At 43.4% G+C, this 19309-nt stretch overlaps 1 protein-coding gene across 1 annotated transcript; it reads left to right on the top strand.

The window, feature by feature from the left end:
- Positions 1-325: 325 nt before the first annotated feature.
- Positions 326-16453, top strand: DUSP29 (dual specificity phosphatase 29). Its single transcript, XM_005243531.4, has 3 exons — positions 326-536; positions 10093-10313; positions 15417-16453. Exons 1-3 carry the CDS (start codon positions 352-354, stop codon positions 15662-15664), a joined length of 654 nt encoding a protein of 217 aa, XP_005243588.1. The 5' UTR covers positions 326-351; the 3' UTR covers positions 15665-16453.
- The last annotated feature ends 2856 nt before the right edge of the window (positions 16454-19309 follow it).

The following is a 19309-nucleotide window of genomic DNA, read 5'->3' as shown; positions in this document are numbered from 1 at the left end:
TGCCAGACCTACCAAATCCTTACCAGTGGATTTTCCAGGAAACTAAGTTCCCAGTGGAGACCAAACTGCAGTGGTCACAAACCTGTGGCTTTTGTTCCCGTTGCTAGTGAGCTCATCCAACAAAATATTCCTCGCCTAGTTCAGGGGAGGCAGAAATCCAGGTGCAAGTCTGTGGCTCCCACCGAGCAGGTACATTCACCTCATCTCATTCCCGAGCCCCATCACACCTGGCCAGTGCTGCTCCCCATGTCCCACAACTGGAGAAGAAGTCGCTTGCTTTGTGCTTCCTCGGGTTAACATTCTTTTTTTGGTTGCATTCCAGTTCCTTGGACATCCTGAGCGCACTACTCCATGGACAAGATGTCATCAGCAGATTTGAACGCTGGGAAGAAAAATGCATACACAGCAATCAAAGTAGATCCTGAGGAGGATTACTGTACCCCAGGTGCATTTGAATTGGAGCGACTCTTCTGGAAAGGATGCCCAAAGTACACTCACGTCAATGAAGTCTGGCCCAACCTCTACATTGGAGATGAGTAAGTGTACATTGCACCTCTCTACACAGCAGATAAGCGTACATTGCACCTCTCTACACAGCAGATGAGTAAGTGTACGTAGTGTATCTTTTCTACACAGAAGATAACTAAGCTGTACTAAGTAAGCTCACCAACACAGCAAGGTGTTTCTTTCTTCCTCCTACCCACTTGTTAGTATTTAGCAGTGATGATGAGGTTTGTTGAGCTACTGACAGATGACAGAGTACAACAGAGCAATCAGAGCCTGGCGTGGCCTGCAAAGATAGAGGTGCACACACATAAAGATATATTGGTGATAAAGATACTCTTGAGTGCAGCGGGGTCTGCTGCTACAGACTGAGTAACAGGAGCAGTTGTGGCACCAGAGTAAGCTGCAGAGGGTGAAGCTAGTCGTGATCTATTTTTAAATGGCTCATTTCAAGGAGTAGCTTGTCATTTATCTTGAAGTGAAAGTCCTTCCACAGCTACGCTGACAGAAAGGCATGGCCTCGACGTGCCGGACCGCAGCCTAGATTGTTTAATCTTAAAACTTAATTCTCATCAAGCGACTGCAGGGACAGCTCAAGCTGCAGCAGTATTTCTGCATTCCCAAGCCTCTGCTTGTGTACGTGGAATACTCCCCATCTCCAAACCGCTCAAGAGATTAAAACAAACAGAACCCTGTGGAAGGCAAAGCAGCACAGACGTGTCTCGCTGATGAGACCAAGTGTGATTTGGAAACAAACCAAACCCACAAACCAGACTTCGCACCGCTGAGCACAGGACTGAACTAGACACAGCCCATTCTGACAAGCAGAGATGAGTGCTGCAGCAGGGAGACAAGCCACCAGAAAATCCCCCAGCCCCAACCCCGAGCAGAGCAAGAAAGCTTTTCTTACCCCTTAGGCATTATTGGTCCACTTCCCATTTTCCTCTACACCCCGCACTAACATGACATTTATTTTACATCATCACTGTAAGGCACAAGCAGGAGCCCCACTGGCTCCAAAGTTCTCAATAATTTTTTAAAAGGTCCTAAAATTCATCTGTTGCCAGCTTATAAAAAAGGAAAGATATACAGCCTCGAAAGTTACAAGACTCCTAATATCATCGACCAATTACTTCTGTGGCGCCAGAGGCAACAGAAAGACACATAAGACTTCTGGGCTTTAACCAAGCGGGGGCTCCTACTTTAAGAGACAGAAATAAAAAAAAAATAAAATAAAATATTAAGCCATGGGAAAAGCCTGGCCAAATGACTCAGGAACAAATTAAAAGGGGGTTGAGCTGTCCTCTCCCCATCCTATCCTGCCCCTCTTGTTAGATTTTCAAACTCAAGACTCTGTGTAAAGAACAACCTCTTCTGGCATTTATTTGCTCCTTCCCCGTCCAGAATCACCAGCAAAATTAATGTGAATGAAGCCCTTGAGAGAATTTCCCTCGCAGCTCTGTGATGAAGTTGCAGCTCTGCCCTCAAGCAAAGGGACCTGAGGAGACAGCAGGTCTTCAGGCAGCCAGTCTCCAAGCCCAGGACCACCAGCCCCCAACTCTCTCCTGTATGGGTCCCTGCAGCAGTGGCTTGCTCCACCTTGCAACTGCAATCGGTGCTCGGAGGTGCAACTCTGCACGCACACACATGCCCGCGCTAGCACAAACTAACCGGAGGAACAGAAAAGCAGGCTCCTGGAGAGGTACCTGCAGCTGCATCCACTTACGCTGGGCAGCAGGTTTCTGCAGGGGACTGCTCGGCAAATCAGGAGGGAAAAGCAATGGCGCTTCAAGGGAAACGGGTTCCCCACATGACTGGGACAAGAGAACAAGAAAGCCGATGAAGAAGCAAAAAGATGTTAAGGAGCAGGTGGCGGGTGAACAGAAGTAAAACTTCACCAGAAAATGGGGCTCCCTGAAAGAGAACAACTATGGTCAGCTGGGTAAGGGCCAACTCAACACCCAGTAGCAGAAAATCTGAGATGAGAACTGGTCTACAGGCAAGGTGCAGCTTTCATCGCCAGAACTGAAATCTGATTTGAGGCAGGCAAAGTCCAGGGACCTCTATATCCTCCCTCAGCCAGCTCCACATCTTACTTCTGACCAGCAGCTTCCCCCTTCAGTGTGGCAGGGTTTTTTAGTAGTTTTATTTTAAGATCTTGCTGTAGCACTGGTCGCCAAAGAGCTGCCATGGAGACGTGAACAGATGTTGGGTGCATTTGCATCCTTAGCCATGCTAAATTAAGGTTGATCTTGAAAGAATTTAGTGGAGCTCATCAACAAAAATCAGCGAACACACACATGCAGAGTTTATCTTCAGAGCCTTTACATCTGTGCTTCATTCCTGCCTCCTGCATTTACAAGGTTAACAGGACTTGTGACTGCTTATGGAAATGCTAATTAATTACCCTGACTACGTAACCACATCTTCCTTCTAATGCAATACAGGCTATCAAGGAGCCCTGTGAGGCCACTCAATCCTTTTGTTACAAGGCTTTGCTGCAGATGTTGCCCAGAGGCAATGAAATCTCCATGAGCCTGTCAGGCCCAGAATAATCAAAGCCTCAAAATATAACATGCTGTGTTCAGCTCCAATTGAAATTTTCCTCCAGCAAGTTCCAAGGACTTTTAAAGACCAGACACTGGAACTCGTAGGAGACAGCCCAGTGATAGGAATAAAACATGCTTTGCCAAGATTTTGATTCATCTGCTAGCAGGATTAGTGCTTGCGTGTATCCTCCTCACATCTAGACGTCTTCTAAAGGGGTAGAAAGCGGCTTTGCCTTGCTCCCTTCTCTCTCTGGTCACCAGGTTACTTGCACGGGCAGTTTTGCTGCCTAATCCCAAGCCTGCCTGGCTCACTGCAACCACAGGGAAAACCTCGGCCAGTTGCACAGCTTGTAGTTTGCAGCTCTTCAGTGATCGCCTTATTACCTGAGATGCTGCTCACGGTTCCACATTTCTAAATTTCAAAGAATATTTCAGCTGAAGACAAAGGCCTCCCAAGATTTTGCTTTCCTCTTAACCGTCCTCTAGCTGTCATTAGGATTTAAGGCCTGGTCACAACTTCAGACCTTTCTGTGTTCCCAAACTACTCCCAGAGAAAACCAAGTCCTCTAGAGCTTAATACCTTACAGGTTAAATACAAAATGTAATTTTCTGGATATGCAGCTGAACTGAGCATGCACTTCAAGGTCTGTGCTTGCCCCAGCTGAGCCCCAGGGCTTACGGTCTTGAGAACTAGCACAGGTGAAGTTCAACAAGACACAAGAGTAACTCAAGCCTACACACTGGAGTGTATGATAATTAAAATATGTAACTAAACCTTAAATACATGCCAAACTAAACCTCATTCTCTACTTTTCCCTTGCTCCAGAAAAAAACAAGACGGTATGGCTTTTTCCAGGTAGCTAAGCAGAACGACAATTTATACTAATGTAGAAGAAAACAGATGGGACTCACTCAGGGTAGAAAATAGTTACCTCCCACTCTTTAGTATTATGAACTCCTAGGATCTACACCAGTATTATTCATACAGAAATAGGAGCGTATGCGGATTCAGATTATAACAACACTCTTGAGGACAAGGTTTCAACTCCGTTAGTATGAGAACCTGCCAATTGTAACAACAGTTTTAACAATCCAGAAAATCGGATCTGTAACACCGGACCATAAACCTCTTATGGCAGCAACGGTTTCCAAGACAAGTAACACTTCCCCACGCAATGCCACCTCTGCCTACAGGATTTCTAACGCTGCGAGCGACCAAAACCAAGAGCAGGAACTGACCGATGACACCACAGGCGTTTGGTGCCTTCACCGTACAGAGAGCAGAGAGGCATTCCCTGCATCCAGGTTGTATCACTTACAAAACCAACATCCACCGTTCTGGGTGAGAGGAAAATGGACTCATAAATCTTTCTCTACCGTGTACGATCAAGATCCTATTCAGTCTTTTCCATGGTACCTCAAAATTCTTGTAACTCATGCTGAACAGGAGGCATCCACAGAAATGGAGCAACACCTCAGAAGGAAAAGGGGATACAATGCTACACTATCTCTAGACTCCCTCAGTGCTGGAGTTGCTGAAGGAAACTGGGTCAGTATTATTGGAAATTCGCAACATCTCTCCTCAGAAGGGAGAACTGCCAGATTTTCTTAAGAAAGTGTCAGTATTGCCTATATTCAAGGAAGCTTCTTACTGCCACTGACCATCTGGTAAATTATCATCCTGCATCGATCATTCCTTCAGCGTTTAAGAAAATGGAAAAGTTTGAGAGAGACTATTCTTCTAGTTACACGTTGCCTCAGATTTCCCCGAGTTTTGTCTATGTGGGTCATGTCAATCTGTGGCTTTAACAGTCCATACTGAAACATGTTTGCATCGCTCAACCTTTGCATGAAGCTTCAGAGACGTGGCTCTGCCAGGGAGTTTACAAGCATACCAGTTGTCTGGTTAACCGGTACCAGCTGTAAGGCGCTGACTTACCCATGGAGGAAGCTGCTCTGCCCGCAGCCTCCCAAGGCATTTTGGTGGATTACTTCCCTTCCTTCAGATGCACTTGGCTTTTCATTGTGAGCCACCTTCTCTTCCCTTTGTTAGCTGTTCTTAGTACACTTAATGCCTGACGTGGAGGCGCAGGCTGCAGTGCCTACAAGCTGCTTTTCCTGCGCTTCAGCTCCATCGGTTTGGGCAACTTCCCGATGAAAGCAGCTGGGACTAATGCTTGCTACAACAGTATATTTGAAATGAGAGAGAAGGGATTTGGTACGCCACAGACAGCAACTTGAAAGGAAGGATTTTCTTTCGTGTTACAGCTACTTACATTGTTGCTTCCAGAAGAAGGCAGAGTTTGCTGCAGCACCTGCTTTTAATCCTATGAATCTTAGCTTTAAAACTGACAGGCACAGTTAAAGCCTTGGACCAGCCCTTAACTTGCCCTTGCACAACCCGAGATGTAAATAGCCTTTTGGGAACCGACTGAAAACAGATGACATTTTTGTTTGGGTCCGTTCTCCCTCTTGGTGGTAGTCTGTTATTATCGATATATCCCTGCGTGAAGAGATTTTTATCTCCAATTTTCACCATTTCGGTGGCATTCCCATATCAAAGTACTCCCCCTTGCCTCAGAACTTTAAAAACATGTTTATGAGTCCATCTGTCCTACAGTAAATGCAGGGTCTGATTCAGCAAAGCACCGAGCTTTTGCTTAACATGTTCTGCTGTAGAGAGGAGGACTTCTGGGTATGCTTAACTTTTAGCATATGTTTATGTGCTCCGAACTGAAGAGCTGATAGTTTTACACGGGACCAATCTGCCCAGTTCATCTCCTACTAAACTGAATTACACTGAAATTTTCACTGCCACCTCCCAGTGCCACACTTCACCTTCTCTGCACAGGAACACATTCCAGGCACAGACTGGAGACCACAGTTGCACCGTGTAAAGGGAAATCAAATGCTAATAGCACAGATGGTGGAGATTTGCAATTGTTTTTGTTTTGTGTGAGTCGTCAAATGTTTATGGCTTCACCTACACTGGCATTTGTAGCCAACTCTTCTTCACAATGGCTACTTAAAATTCAACCATAATCACAAAAATGAAAATATTAATTGCAATGTATTGGGAAACAGCAGCAGCCAAAAAGAGGGAAGAGAGGAATACTGTTAGAGCTTGACTATTAAACTCTGTAGTGAGCCAATTGCAAGGGAAAAAAAATCTGTGCCATTTCTAGCTGAAAGTGAACTAGAAATAAGAGTTATAAATCCTCCAGTAAGGTAGATGATTCATATACCCCTGAATGATCCTATGCTATTAGTCACCTCAACAAATTGGATGTTTAGAGATATTTATGCTTGATTTATTCCTTCCTTTCATCTGAAATACTGATACCTCAGGCACAGTAAAAACTGCAAGGAAGACCAAAAGCATTCCCCTCGCCTTGGGACATGACCAGGAGTATCCATGCATGCTGAAACCCCAAAAAATTAAGACTCTGATTAAAGTAAACAGATAATGAGGGATGCTTCTGCTATGGCATCTACATTAGCGATTCAACTGAGGTCAGAAAGCAAGGCAGTCCTTCACACAAAGCCAGAGTTCACTGATGGCTAAAGCCAGTCCAAGCCAACCAGTATTTGATCAAAGTACGAGGTAAAAAGGTGGCTGATGGGAGCGAAAAAGAAAAGAAAAGCCCAAGTATGACAAGTACTGGTCCAGCTGGGCTGTCTGCCTAGCTTTTGGGGAAAGATTTTATAAGGGAGGTGTGGGTGGGGGGTGGGGGTCGGGGGGAAGGGCAATTTTTGAAAGAACAGTAGAGATTTTTTGTGAAAACACAGTTAGCAAGTGCAAGACTAGGGGGAGAGAACAGAGAAAGAGCATGCCTGCTTTCTAACCTCCATACCAAGTCTGAAACCAAGCACTTTTGCTCGAGTGTCATTTCAGTTTTATTCAGAAGATGCAGATGCTAAAGGCAGGCACCTCTTGCAATCCAGTGAATCCATTTTGTATTGCACAGTAACTGCTTCCTCCGATGTCTGCACAACATTATGTACTAGAAACCCTGGGAAAAACCTTCCATAAATAATACTGTCCAGGTACCTGCTGGAAGGAAGGTACTTGACATCCTCGTTACAGATGACGTGCAATAGCTCAGCCTGCAGATGCACAAGCCACACACCCACAGGACCTCCACTGACCCTGCTCCACTTAGCCAGGGCAAACGTTTTAGGTCTTGGTTCAGCTAAGCAGCTTCTACAACACCTACGCACAGCACAGTCTGAGTATCTATTCCAGTGAAAATGTCACGATCTTAACAGATTTGAGTGTTTAACGCTGAGCATTCATTTCTGTAAATTTTCCAGATTAGCAATGTCAGTAGAAAATGTGCAACCATATTATAAAGAAAAACATTACATTGGGCAAAGTTACACTCTAACAGGCCAAGGGCAAAAACATGGCTAATGCCAACTGTGAGGCAAAATGAACACCTAACTGTCTTGGCTTGAATTGATTAAATAAAAATGAGAACTATTAATTCCATTCTGGGCCTGAAATTCACAGCACGAAGCTACAGGCGAGACTGGGAGGTAAAGGGGGAAGGTCCCAGGAGCTTGGCCAGACTGAGCTGATTGCTCATGCAGTAACTTAGTGAAAGTTATCCCTTCTTTCAGAATACCTATCAAAATGCTTGGGCCACCGAATATTTAAAAAAAAAAATAATAAAAGAAGATCAAAAGACATAGAACAAGACTGTAAGCGTGACCATCAGAAACAAACGCATTAGTTGCACCCACTGTGTCAAAAGGCAATCTCCTGAGAACCTAATCAAGGCGACAGGAAACCTGGATTTCAGATGAATGTGTGTCAGATGTTAATGACTGTCATGCGACCTATTGTTTGACATGGCCCTTGCTTGGAACAACTTCATCATTTAATTCAAATGCTATTTATTAGCCTGAGCAGTGCTTGCAACAGCTGACAACTAGTAGTATCCACAGCCTGTCAAAAGCCTTATTTTTCCTCCAGCCCCAACTACACTGCTGTCCTACTCACTATTCAGCATACAGGGGTTCCAGTTGAGCCCAAGATCTCTGACCTGAAACCGTCAGTCTTCCATGGTTGTTGGATACGTGCTTTGGGCCAAGTCTGTTAAATGGAAAATGCTTTCCTCTGTCCCAGCATCCGGGAGGCAGAAGAAAATAACGACTATTTGAAAGCAGAATCTGTAGTTCACCTTAAGCACATCAAAACCAAAAGTAAGTAATTACTCATTGCACCTTTACTCTTTGGCCAGGACATTTAATCTGGTTTTCCTAAGTACTTTTAATTACTTATTTTTTAAGTACTTTTGAGGTACTTTTAAGTACTGGCCATCCTTACAATCCAGAACTGAAGTGCCTGAGCTGGTGAAGTGTGTGGAGTTTATGCACCTGAAAAGAATCCTAAGGCACACATCTCCTAAAAGGAGGGAGAAGAACCCAAGCTTTTCTAGGTGAATCGCTGCCACAGGAATACAACGGGAAGAAGCGAGCATTATTTAACACGCGGTGAAGGTGGCGAGTCACAGCACCACCAGCAAGATGCTGCCGCTTCTCTGTCCTTCAGCACACATCACCACACTAACTGGGAGTTTTTATTTACTTTTCAAATCACCACATAGGAGACTTGGGACATCATTTCATGGCAAAAATGCCAGTAGGGTCAAGACATCATGCCTGTTCAGAAAGGAATTTTCTGCAGGGAGGAATACCTACTCAGAACAGCTAATTGTCATGAGCTTAATTTAAAGATGAGTGAGCATAAGCAGGACCTTCGGCACCCATACCCAGCTAAACTCTCGCATCACTATGTTCTTGACCGCTCAAAGGGGGATTCTGACTTCGGCAGCAGCTGGGAAGGTGGAGCCAACCTCAAGCTATTCTGAGCTGTCAACCACTAGAATTTATGAAACACAACAGGTAGCCCACGCTGTCCTGTGTGACAGCAGCTGCATTTACACATTGAAATGTTCAGGAAACATTCATGGAGAGAGGTATTTTTGGCTGGAAAAAGCTGTTGCACATCATGCACTAATTATGGAAGCAGTAGTTATGTGCAAATACATTAACAGAATAAAGCCTGCACAGTTTTTTGCAAAAAGCTCGGTACCAGCTAGGCACTAATGAAACCCGACAGCTTTTCCAGAACAAAACTTCTCAAAACTAAAAGCCTTCTGTAATGGAACAACAAAAAGTTTCTACATGCCTGTCCACAAACTCTGCGCTTTTGAGGCATTTCAAGCCATCAGCAAGTGCTACGTGTGTATTGGGCACACAAAAAACTAGGATTTTTCTCTCCTATCTGACTTCTCTTGTCCAAGGGAACAGAGGACAAGAATAAATTAAGAGTATTTGTCTAAATATATGACTTTCAGCTTTCACTGAAGGCTAATATCCTATTTCCATATCTAGTTCTTTTTGCTTTAGATCTCTGTTTTAACCAAACATGACAGCAAAAGGAAACCTGATAGGGAGTTGTGATCACAGAAGGGTGATTTTTTTTTTTAATTTTTTTTTTATTTTTAAAAATAAAAATAGAGAAAAAAACCTCAGTAACTTCTTTTAGGGATGAAAAGCTTCTTTTTGAATCCCAGATGAACTTAGCACTCACATATCACTGACTCTTTTATTACTTCTGCAATATCAATTGATGGGACAGAAGGGGAAAGCAGCATTCACGGGTCCTATTTCAAGTTCTGCCACTTATTTGCTTTTATGACTTTAAATAATTCATTCTATTTCTTTCTGTATCTCAAGTTTCTTCTTGTACAAGATGGATAGAAGCCAGTATGCCTACTTTACAAAGGCACCAGGAAAATAAATTAATTTTTAAGGTGCTCTAAGGACCTGGGAGAGATAGTTACGAACTCCAGAAGGATCATTCACTCTGAATGACAGTATCTTAAGATCTTCACAATGGTAAATGATGCATTTTTGAAGCATTATCAGTTTCATTAACATTTAGAACACACCAAATCAGAGATTTTTTTTTTCCTGGCTTGCTGAGTGAGAAGCTTCTTCACTTACATGACAGCTCTTGTTTTAACAGGAAAACTGCATTAGATCGCTACAGCCTTGAGAAGGCGGGCTTCACCCACATCCTCAACGCAGCCCATGGTCAGCGGAACGTGGACACAGGACCAGAATACTATCACGACATGACTGTGGAGTACTATGGAGTGGAAGCGGACGATCTCCCCACTTTCAAGCTCAGCCAGTTCTTTTACTCAGCTTCTAAATTCATTGATAATGCACTTCAGGATGAAAGAAGTAAGGAGGGTGCTGAAAATGGGTAAAAACAGTACAGTATTTACCTGACTATAAGCTAGTTCCATGGCATTCAACCTGGTGGGAATGAAAGAAGTCCAATACCATTTAACAAAGAATATGAAACTAGTAACAGGGAACTAGTTTAAGAGAAGGTAGTCATGTAACTAGGACCATTCTCGCTGCAGAGCTAGTACCAGTCCGAGAGCCCCTTACCCAGCGCTGACAGAAGTCCACATTGCAGCTTGCATTAAGGTCTCTCATCAGATAGAGATTTTTTTGTTGTTTTGACTCCTTTGTAAACACATCAGAGACAACTGGACACTGCAGAAGTTCCACGAATTAGCTGTCTTTTCCTCAAATTAGTCCCCATTAAGAAAGGTTTAATGAATATTGGTTGCATAGTGGTGGGAGTGGAACCCGAGTGCTCTGCAGAGATTCCAGGCTGTAACTCCACAGCTTCGTGCTTTGCAGCACTCAATCCACTCTACGAACAAAATCCATCTTCCCACCTGGCCATCAGATCTACCCCAAGCTGTAAAATTTCTCTCTGTGCCATCTTCCAAGCAGCAGCGGACCCACACAACTTAGAGCTGAGGTCTAGAAACATTTCATTAAAGCCTTTGTAATTTCTCAGCTTGATTACTACAATTCATTATTTGCTGACCTCCAGCAGCGTTCCATCAGAAAGCTTTACACTGATGTGAAGTGCTACAAGCCTAAGCCTCACACAGGCTTTCAGTACTACTCCTACTCCATCCCCACACAACTGTTTTTTTATCGTTTTGTTTTCTGTTTTTGTTGTTTTGGTTTTTGTTGTTGTTGTTTTTTGGGGTTTTGTTTTTTTTTTAACAACAACAAAAGAAATCTCTACAGGGTATTTTACTGGAAACCAGCAGAGAAACTTTTACTGGAAACCAGCAGAGAAACTTAACTTTCCTGCTGACCTATAAAGACCTTAATATCAGAGGGTCACATATAGAGTTTCCAGCCTCATGTCAGCTTCTGTTCCTGGCTGTTTAGCTCAGCTGTAGCCAGCTACTGCCTGGCTTGCCCCCAGTAGCCAGCCAGATCTTTATAACTTTATCCTTTCAGCAAGAAGAGTCTACAGCGACAGTCCCTTCCCTCGTTCAGGAAAAAGTCTTGAAAGCAGTTTGGTTTTAAAAATCAAAGTCCTAATAGCAGGCGAAACTGCTTGAGGAGCTCACGTGCTTGGAAGAAAGGAACCTGGCATTTCAAAAAAGTCTGTCTGAAGCACTGCCTTTGGGCAGGAGCGGATAGCTAACACGCACCCTGTCTAGCCACGGCTGGGGGCCAGGGGCCACAGCCAGACTGCAGGAGCTGAAGTAAGAAATGCAGACTTCCTCACTCCTACCACCCGCCCGTTCCTGCAAGACCTTTGCTGTACTGAGGTAAAGAACCAAGCACAAGGGAAGCAGCACAGGCAAGGAAAACACCTTGCATCCCAATAAATACTGGGGCAGGGAAAGAGGAGACAGGGGTGGGGGTATTCACCTTTTCTTTCCAAAATCACATCAAAGTCCAGGAAGTTCTGAGACTGTATCAAGCACCAGTCCAGCACTCAAACACAAGAGCACAAAGAGCCACTGGATGAACTTCTACAAAACAAAAAAAATCTGCATTTACGTAGATACTACCAACTGCAATCATTTCAGTAGCTGCGTGCTGCCTGCCACGTTCACACAGTTTCTACACAAAATAGATAGGATCTTTTCTGGTGGAGATCAATAAAAAAAAAGAATGTTCTATAATGCCCATGAAGAAAAAGAGCAAGCTCTTAACTTTCTCATGGAGCAAAATAACACTAAATGTACATCTCCGATCCCAGCCAAAGATATGCATAAAGGCACATCTGAATGGCCCCTGAAAAGATGGAGGCTGAATGCATGACAACGGCTTTCCACTATGCATTTGTAGAACCACAGGATGACTCCAGAAGCTGAAGAGCAGACTGAAGACTCTTACACTCACAGAAGACTAGGAACAAGTAACTAGTGCTTTCCTCCAAAGATATAAATGCAGTATTTATGAATACACAGCTAGTGTAGAAAGGTGCTCTGTGTTTCAAGTGCCTAATGGAAGGCCTGTTCTGGCATTTTCCTGACAAAGAGCATCCAGATTCCTGCACAGCAGTTGATAGCGAGTGACAGAGTAGTTACCTCCAGTGGTAATAACAGGGCACTTCGGTATAGGATGCTAAATGCTTCTGATGAGTAACACAATTACAGTCATTTGCTACTTTGCATTAGAACCCAGCCAATGCAAAGTGAGGGAAAAGGGGAAAAAGAAAAAAAAACTTTCTACTTTTGTAAACAGAACGTATGTATTATTGAATTTAATTGGGCTGTATGACACCGCCTGGGGTGTGACCTTCAGCCACCCAAGTGATCAGATCACTGAATAGATTGATGTCTTCACCCAAAGCTCTCTGCTGGGAAGATGCTCAGCAGTCAATGTTATGGAAACAAGTTGTCATGCCCATGAAGAAGCCTCTTTCTGCTACAGGCCAGAAAGCTTGGCAATTTGGATGCTGTCAAAGTAAGTCCTAACAGGGTAATTCTGACAACCACTGAAACCACCTTTGTGATAGCCAAGAAACTCCCTGATCAGAGCAGGATTTGCAGAGTTTAAGCATGGGCAGATGGACTTCAGAACAGTGAAAGCAGCTCAGTTATAAGTTTTAGAGGCAAACTCAAACTGTTCACAATTATGCATGCTATCACCCAAAACATGCAATTCAGACCATAGGACAGCTTAAATTTTAAGTCAGTGAGGCTTGATTCACCTGAAGGAAGACAGTATTTTAAGAGGTTTTTAAGCTCCCTATTATGCTGTGGCTTTAGTAATCATTCCCTTGGTGTCTTAGTTCCTCGGAACGTAAAATAGAGGGGAATAGCATTTTGCTTTCCTGTGAACATGTAATGGGAAAAAATACACTGAAGATGGAGATAAAAAAGGCAATGTGGGAAGAAACACGTGGGACAAAGACTCTAGGCATTTGACCAAAGACACATTCATCACTCCGTGTGACTCTGGAAAGGGGACTGCTGAATCTAGACAGATTTCCAAGAAACACAAACCCAAGCTGAATGACCAGAACAGTTTAGGGACCTGTCACCACTGAGCAGACCTCTGGCTCTGTGCACCGGTATTTTTTATTCAGCCACAGCTTGAAGGATGTAAGCAGTCAGAATCAAAGAGCAGACTCCCTCTTGGGGAAAGGTTCAGACTGGTCCTCAGGTCAGAACTGAAGAGACTACAAAATAGTACAGAGGGGACGTGGCTCTGCAGAATAGTACCCGTGTTTTGCTCTAACAGTCACTCACATCTTGACTATTCACACCCAGGAAAGGACAGACGTCGTTTTACTACAACCAGGGGGCATTTCAGCAAATTGTATGGCCATTTCTCGCCTTTGTTAACACAAAATGAAAGTGTACATTTTCTCCTAGATCCCCTGCATTTGCCACCCACACAAAGCAAAGCCTTCCTTGTCCTATCATGTATTTTATCACCTCAACAGCAACCCATTTACAAGGTGGGAAGCTCTAAAGAGAAGCATGAAGGGCTGAACAAATGAGAGTTTCCATCCGTTTCAAATATTTGCAGTAATAATAGAAGGGATTATCATTTTCCAGGAGAGGAAGAAGCACTTTTAGTTATCAGAGAGACTGGAATTTTGCCAAGATGCCTCTAAGACTATCTGCTGGGATTAGGATGCAGACTGTAGCCATTAATCCTCTACTGTTGGCAATTCTTGATGCATCCATTACACAGCAATGCTGCTTGTGCCAAGACATCCTCTTGTGCCTGGAAGCAAAGGAGTTAATCGGCAGGAGCCATAGCTTTGCACCCAACACTTCTCACTAGGCATAGCTGACAGAGATAAACTATTATTGGCCCTGATAGGATTTTTTTTTTTTTTCCTGTGGCAATTCAGCTTAGCAGGGTGTTAGAGAGAGTGCTCCAAATCTACTTCCTTCAGCAGTTCAACCCTTTGTGAGACCCCCTCAAGGGCTCCGAATCATTTTTGGAAATCTTCTGAAGTGTTTCAAAACCTGTCAATCAGACCTGAACCCACTTACTGTTCTCTTCCTCCACCTCCCCCCGACACAGCAAATGGGGAAGGTTCCACTTTGGCTTACGTCCTTGCTAGTACCTGAAGCCAAGGACTATCTGCCTATGAAAGTCCAAAGTTAAACCAAGCGATGTCACAAAGCTAAATCTTGAGGCACATTTATTCACAGATGAAAACTATTAGCAAAGACTCTGCGTTCACAGCATACGAGGCAGGCCACTACTGCGAGGAGATGATCATATAAAACATGCAGGGAGGCGGTGCTGAAATGTTACTTTCATTCAACACAACAGGGTAAGGGTGACAAGCCAGTTTTCTGTAGAAGCTTTTCTACAGTTTAATAGTTGGTTTCTTTCTATCCTTCCTGTTATATGCCTGTTAACTTCTGTGGCCTTTCTTATCCTCTGTCCTCAAAAATATCACCGAGCCTTAAAAACCCTTGTTAGCTCTAATTTACAAATCAAGTATTTGGGCATCAAGTGATGCAATCTAGATCTTGAAGGACATTACTGTCAGAACAAAAAATAATCACATTCTGTTAGTTTTTCTGTCTAGCTAGTAGACCCGAGAAAGACACCTCTGTGCATCCCATTTCTCCCCACGGAAAGGCAGTCCGACAGCAGACCCAACCTCCCACACCCTTGTGCTCTGATTGCTATGCCCAAACACAGAATTACATACGTGCTGCTGGTGAGGCACATACAATCAGGCTGCAGCGGAACTTGCTACACTACCTCATGCAAGGCTACAGCCCCCAGGCCTTCTCTGCAACCTTTGTACACAAACAGTACAAAGATACCTGGTTTAGGATTAAATGGGTAATGTCCAGTGTCGATAGCGTTCAGCCACTGCAACAAGATTTACACCTGGAAAAAGATGGGCGTTACAAAAATGCTGGTATGGGTAGTCAGACTGCCAAACAGAGCTGGGGCACTGCAGAAACCCTCACTGTCAAAAAAAGAAACTCCCCAGCATCATCTCTGCGTCATTTCTCTTTGTTTCCACAGACAAGGTTCTGGTTCACTGTGCTATGGGCCGCAGCCGCTCAGCCACATTGGTCTTGGCTTACCTGATGATTTACAAGAACATGACAGTAGTGGATGCCATTGAGCAAGTATCAAGACATCGATGCATCTTGCCAAACCGGGGCTTCTTGAAGCAGCTCAGAGAACTGGACAAAGCGTTGGCACTGCAGAGGAGGAACACCAAAAACAGCCTACCATCTCATGACGAGGAGAACAGCACCACGATCTAGTGTTGTTCCTGGCAGGGTTGCGCTACTGGAAAAGAAACCCCCAAAACAGGAGTGGAGGGGAAAAGTGTAGTTAATTACAGTCACAAAGATCATTTCTTATTTGGAAGAAAAAACAAAGTAATTTCAAATGCTGTCAAGATGAGAAAGAAGGGAAACAAAATTTAAAACCCATCTCCTTATAATGTTCCAGCCTTAGCAGAATTCTTTGTTACACATCAACAAATAAATGTTACCCTCTACAAAATTTTTTTCAGCACGAAAGCAAACACAACTTAAAGAAACCCTCTTCTAGCTGAGTACCCACAAAATCCTGATCCTAATACAAGCACATGACTTTTAAAAGAGCAGAGCTAGGCATTCCTGAAGAAATTTTGCAGGAAAAACACCAAGATGGTGGCAGCACAAATTAATCACGTTTAGTCCCAGAGTCCTGAAGGATTTTGCAGGAGTTTGCCTTTTTGTGTTGTTTCCTGGTATCTCCATTTCTTCTTTCACAATAATGACCCAGAGCAGCACAGCGTTCAGAGATCCTTCAGAGGAGGATCAACTACCCAGCCATCACCATGGACTTTGCAGCAGACCATGCAAACCAGAAACAAAGCAAGACCCTTGGAGAAGGTCAGATGCCTAAGCAGCTATAATGCACAACAATTCAAGGAGATACATACACATGACATTTTAACAGTTTCAGTTTTAACTTGTTTTTCCTAAATGCTTCAACTGCCTGAATTTTAAAAAGGTCCTAGACATACAGTATCCAAGTCAATTTACTAGTCCACACAAAAAATAAAAAAGGACTGAGAAAATAATTTATTGTGACTGTTTTCCTGCACTTGGAAAAACTAACAGAACAATAAACGAGAAAAAAAAAAGGATGTCCTTTACATTGCCAAGAGGGAGTTCAACACTGAACTTGTGCAGCCCTGATAGCCTGTTAACTCATCACAGATTAGAACCAGTTCCAATGAGATTTTAGTTTTGATTAAAAAAGCAAGAGACACAGGTGAAGCCTTTAAGAAAGTAATAACCTCACTGTGAGCTGCCTAACTAGGAGAAAGCTGCTGCTGTGCTTCCAGAATCCACCGTTTATATTTACCGGTACCGAATGATTCTTCCTTTTGCAGCTTTAGTCACCTTAATACATTACTGTGTTCCAGTACAGTTGCCAATAATTGCATTTGTTGACAGAAGTAGTCCAAATACAGAAGTGGGGACACTCCATCTACTGTTCTGCCTAAACGTACGGAATTTACTTTATTTGATACAAATTATCAGTTACTGTGTTTTGACACAATGAGAGTTTTGCCACCTCAGCAGTATTTGACATTCTTAAAATATATCGTGGAGGAGGATCACAATTAAGCCTTGTTTACCTTTTCTGCATCTATGAAAAGGTCAAGTCAACACCCTCCACACTGGAATTTTGCCTCATTCAATGTATCAGGTAAAGCTATATACTGCCTCAGTGGCTGAGAGGGACAACCTAGCCACTAAGAGCAGGGAAGAGTTCTCTTAGTCTTTACCAGCTGACAAAGACTTTGTAACTCTGGTGCAGTGGACTGCACAAGGCTCGGATACTTAAAAAACAGAAAAAAAGAACAAACACAGGGCAGAAATGTGCCACTGAGAACTGCGAGTATACACTACAAATCAGATTTGAGCACAACTTGAAACCATATTTTGTAATGTTAACAGCTCTTTACAGACTTAGCATCTCTAGTGTGAAGGTTTTCCTACTCCCTTCACTTTCTTTTGGGCCCCAAAACCCAGTAAATCATTCCTCTCCAAACAGTAACCCTAGCCAAGGCTGCTGGCACCGTTAAGGCAACGCTTTTGACTTATTTGTATTTATCTGTATAATAAATATCTTATCTTCAAATTCTCAGACACAGCAGAACATAACAAACACAACGAGACTACTGTTGTAAGACAAATCAGACATCACAATGTGAACATTATTCATGACAGATACACAAACTCCAAGACTTAGAGCAAATTAAACATTCCTACACCTGGATTCGAAAAAAAGCCACCCCCAGCCCACACACACACCCCCAGAAATGAAAGGGAAACTCAAAGAAAGTCATTTGAGATTTCACAAATTAGCAGTCACAATTTGGGTTTAAAAAGTAAAAAAATAAATAAATTTGGATGGGGTCCCTCAATTCTTTCCACCTACTCCCACAGACCTCCAAACGCAGCTTTTAGAGCACCTTGCTGCCTGCTGCTATTTAATTCACAACCCAGAGAGGGTACAGCTCTCCTGGCCTTGTGCCTGACCAAGCTGCCCTTCAGACACACAGCCCCTGCTCCTTCATTTACTCCGACGGAGAAAGCTGAACTTTGTCACTTCTATGGCAGCAGGGTTCCTTAGCATTAGCCTTACAGACAGGCATTCTGTACCCAATGATACGCTGAAATACAGCGAATACCTACCAGGATTTCCCTCAGTCAAGTTACAGGTTATTTTCTGTCTTGTATCTTGTATGATGGTTTGATAACTGCTGTAACTGGAGGAGGATTTGTAGCTGATTTACATGCAGAATTGTATTCAAACAAGGTCTTCTGGGGCCTGGAGATGGGTATTTCTTTTGCAGTCTGAGACGTGCAAATACACAGGAAAAATTTTCATTTCCTGAGGCCCAGCTGCTGTTGGTGGAGACTGACAGAGCTTTCAAACAGCTGCCTCCCAGCTACTGATAGAAAGCAAAATACTAGAAACCTTAAGTAGTTTCCACTCATTTTGTCCTGCATCGGAGATTAGGAAACCGGCACATGGCAACACTGACATAGCGGCAGAAGAATACATCAACCGTTTCCAAAGGACAGGATTCCAGGCTGCTCAAACTAGAAGCTGCTGTTCTTGGGTAAATAGCACAACACTGATTTCTCGAGAATCAAACCAACAGAACCCTGTATTCCAGTGTTCCTACATGCTTGAAGGTCTTAAACATGCTTTAATTCAGCTTATTTATACTTATTTAGTAGCTGGGAAAATAAACTACCAAGAATTTAAATTCTCAACTAAAGTTACGATAAAGCCAAAACTGTAATCCTACCTTGTATCTTCTTATGAGCTCCCTCTCTACTCCACAAAGCTCAAGACAACTTTCGATCAATGCACAGCCCAGAGCTTCACCATAGAAGAGTTGACCTCTATGACTATGTAGGTCATACACAATGCTGGAAATACACGGTTTTAATACAGAGAACTATTTAAAGGGAAGAAGAAGAATAAACAGTCATAGGTCATTACTACAGTGGTCAGCTGGCTGGCTGCTCAAGGGGTCGGTCCCTACGGGACAGGCTGCATTAGGATCACCCGCACAGCGGTACAGATAGTTACCAGGCCCATTCTTCCTATTTTACCACACGCTATATAAATGGAATTTGTTTCCGTCAGCTAGCCTGCCTGATGGGACAAACTGAAGAGCTGATAAAACTGAAAGACATAGACAGTGATCTAACATGAAAGTTTTACACATTTGGAAGCCCTCTGTTTCTGCTCCTATCACACTCCTCCTTACAAAGTTAGTTAAAAAATAGGTTTTATTTTGACCACTGCTTGGAGATCAGGTAGCCAGAGTGCAGCACCACTTACCCTTCTTGCCTTTGCTAGAGGGCTAGAGTGCAGCTTTCAGGAGT

Source organism: Falco peregrinus, chromosome 1 (genome assembly GCF_023634155.1).
Source record: "Falco peregrinus isolate bFalPer1 chromosome 1, bFalPer1.pri, whole genome shotgun sequence".
Classification (NCBI taxonomy): domain Eukaryota; kingdom Metazoa; phylum Chordata; class Aves; order Falconiformes; family Falconidae; genus Falco; species Falco peregrinus.
The sequence above is the reverse complement of the archived record's forward strand: the minus strand, read 5'-3'. Positions and strand labels throughout refer to the sequence as shown.